At 40.1% G+C, this 2896-nt stretch overlaps 1 protein-coding gene across 2 annotated transcripts in view; it reads left to right on the plus strand.

The window, feature by feature from the left end:
* The window catches only part of PIGP (phosphatidylinositol glycan anchor biosynthesis class P), a 10588-nt gene extending 9291 nt beyond the window's left edge, over positions 1–1297 (plus strand). Inside the window, exon 5 of one of the 2 annotated variants that reach the window (XM_012811951.2) lies at positions 953–1291. In XM_012811951.2, the coding sequence (XP_012667405.1) occupies positions 953–1083 (131 nt within the window). In that variant the 3' untranslated portion in view covers positions 1084–1291. Of the gene's footprint in view, positions 1–952 lie in introns of both variants that reach the window. The other variant, XM_003800662.3, reaches the window with a different exon arrangement.
* Positions 1298–2896: the final 1599 nt, after the last annotated feature.

Consider the following 2896-nt stretch of genomic DNA (forward strand, 5'->3'; position numbering starts at 1 on the left):
TTTTTTTTTTTTTGAGATGGAGTCTTCACTATGTCACCCTCAGTAGAGTGCTGTGGCATCACAGTTCACAGAAACCTCAAACTCTTGGGTTTAAGCAATTCTCTTGCCTCAGCCTCTCAAGTAGCTGGGATTACAGGTGCCCACCACAAAGGCCGGCTATTTTTTTTGTTGCAGTTGCCATTATTGGTTCACTGGCCCAACCTGGGTTTGAACCTGCCAGCCTGAACGTATGTGGCCGGCAGCCTACCTACTGAGCGCTGCCCTACAGCTGAGATTTTAATCATCACTATTTAGTTGAACTAATTTCTTTTCCAAGTTAGAGATAAGAAAAGCACTTTGCTTCTTAGATAATTTATTTTGCAGCACATTACTGCACAGTTGTAAATAACTTACATACTGTAACATCACTTCAATTGTGTGTAAAGAAAAAATTAAAATGGTCATGTAAAAAAAAAGAAAAGTACTTTGCTAATTGCATTTTATTTATTTTTTATTTTTATTTTTTTTTTGAAACAGAGTCTCACTTTGTCACCCTTGGCAGAGTGCTGTGGTGTTATGACTGCCAACAACCTCAAACCCTTGGGCTCAAGTAATTCTCTTGCCTCAGCCTCCAGAGTACAGGCACCCACCACAATGCCCAGCTATTTTTAGAGATAAGGTCTTGCTCTGGCTGAGGCTGGTCTCAAACACCCCTGAGCTCAGGCAGTCCACCCATCTCTGCTTCCCAGAGTGCTAGGATTACAGGCGTGAGCCATTTCACCCCTGCATTTTAATTTTAATTGGGACATTTCTTCTCTAGAGAGGATATAAGAAATTACTTAAGTATGTTAAACGTTGTATTTGTCATTATTCAGACATCAGCCTAGTAAACTAAGTGGTGAGGCTCCTTTGGTTACAGAGACTATAGTAGAAATTGCTTGAGTAAACAGAATTTTCTGTTCTTTTCTTGCAGATAATTATGCTAAAAATCAACAGCAGAAGAAATGCCAAGAAGAGGCCATTCCAGCATTAAGAGATATTCCTATTAGTGAAGTAAACCAAATGTTCTTTCTTACAGCCAAAGAAATTTACACCAAAAGCTAAATTGTAACACCAAGCATTTACTTATAAATGCTTAACATAATAATTTTGGCCGTAATTATTTTGACTATCTCTTTTACTAATACCCAGTATTGAGATGTAAAAAAGTAAGTTGATCTTCTATTAGATAAAGTTCAATTAATATTGTAAATGTTCTCAAATATAAGTTATTAAAAGTCAGAACAAACAAAATACAACATTACCATATACTAGACTTTAAAAAATAAATACCTGTATATTCAAGAAAATTCTCCTGCTGGGCACTGTGGTTCACCCCAGTAATCCTGGTACTCTGGGAGGCCAAGACGGGTGGATTGCCTGAGCTCATGAGTTCAAGACCAACCTGAGCCAGAGCCAGAGCAAGACTTCATCTCTAAAAAAATAAAAATAGCTAGACATTGTGATGGGCATGTGTAATCCCAGCTACTGGGGATGTTGAGGCAAGAGAATCACTTAAGCCTAAGACTTAGAAGTTGCTGTGAGCTGTGATGCCACAGCACTCTACAGAGAGCAGCAAAACAAGACTCTTTCTCAAAAAAAAGAAATTCCTCCTGAGAGGCATTTATGTAATTTGCAAAGGGCAATTGTGTTCTTCTTGTTTTTCCTGAGGGGTCCAGAATTTAAATTCTTACTTTGGGAGAAGGGTACATTTATTATTTGTGCCATCAGACTTACATCTAAGGCACAGGTACAAGTACTCACTACGTACTAGGTATTATAATAGGGCGTGGGATGTAGCAGTGGTAAGATTCTCTCTCAGAATGAGTTTTTTTGTTTGTTTGTTTTGTAAAGACAGAGTCTCACTGTATCACACTTAGTAGAGTGCCATGGCGTCACACAGCTCACAGCAACTTCCAGCTCCCAGGCTTAGGCGATTCTCTTGCCTCAGCCTCCCGAGTAGCTGGGACTACAGGTCAGAATGAGTTTTATGCAGAGAATTAAGATAGTTTGACATTCTAGAAAGCAAAGGGATGACTAATTGGGTAGTCCATAAAGGCCTTTCAGAGAAAGACCTTGAAATTTGAATAGCAAAAAAGAGGAGTTCTTAAACACTTGGAGGGGCAGGCTGAACTTTTAAGTGTGTAGTGAATGAGGTAGAGACAACAAGGTGAGAAGGAGCTGGTTCTAAGAACAGAGAAGACTAGCCATGAGCCTAGTCTGAACACAGGAGGCTCTGGTCTGAGATGAGCCTGGATTGTGAAGGACAGTGTAGGAAGTTTGGACTCAGGACTAAGTGTTAGAAGTTTTAGGCACTTCAGGTGCCAAGCTACTGAGGGTGTTTAAGCAAGGGAGAGAATGGCCTGACTTACTCTCTTAAGAGGTCCCTCTGACTGGTAAATGGAGAATGGATTTGGAAGGGGATTTGGGAATGAGGCAAAAATATGGAAACAGGAGACCATTAGAGAGCTATTGCACTAATCTAGGTAAGAAATGATTGCTGCTTAGACCAGAGTGGTGGTGGAATTGAAGAGGAATGGATGGCTTTGCATCATGTGTTGGAGACAGCTGATGGGGTGTGCGTTTGCTTATATAGGATAGTCAGGGCTGGCAGAGAGAATTGTGATCAAGGGTCATTCCAAGATGGAGAATTGTGATCAAGGGTCATTCCAAGATGTTTTGGATTAAGGAACTAGATAGATGGTTATGCCTTTTATTGAACCAGACACAATATTAGGAAAATTCAGTTGAGGGGATTGAAGGATTTGGTATATGAGTTAGTTTAAATGGCACTGCCTTACTAATAATATCAAGGTGTTTCTTGTGTAGGATTAAGAAATTTATGGCTTGGCTCTGCGCCTATAGCTCAACCGGCTAA

This window comes from Otolemur garnettii, unplaced genomic scaffold (assembly GCF_000181295.1).
Source record: "Otolemur garnettii isolate 467f Iridium unplaced genomic scaffold, OtoGar3 scaffold00180, whole genome shotgun sequence".
Classification (NCBI taxonomy): Eukaryota; Metazoa; Chordata; class Mammalia; order Primates; family Galagidae; genus Otolemur; species Otolemur garnettii.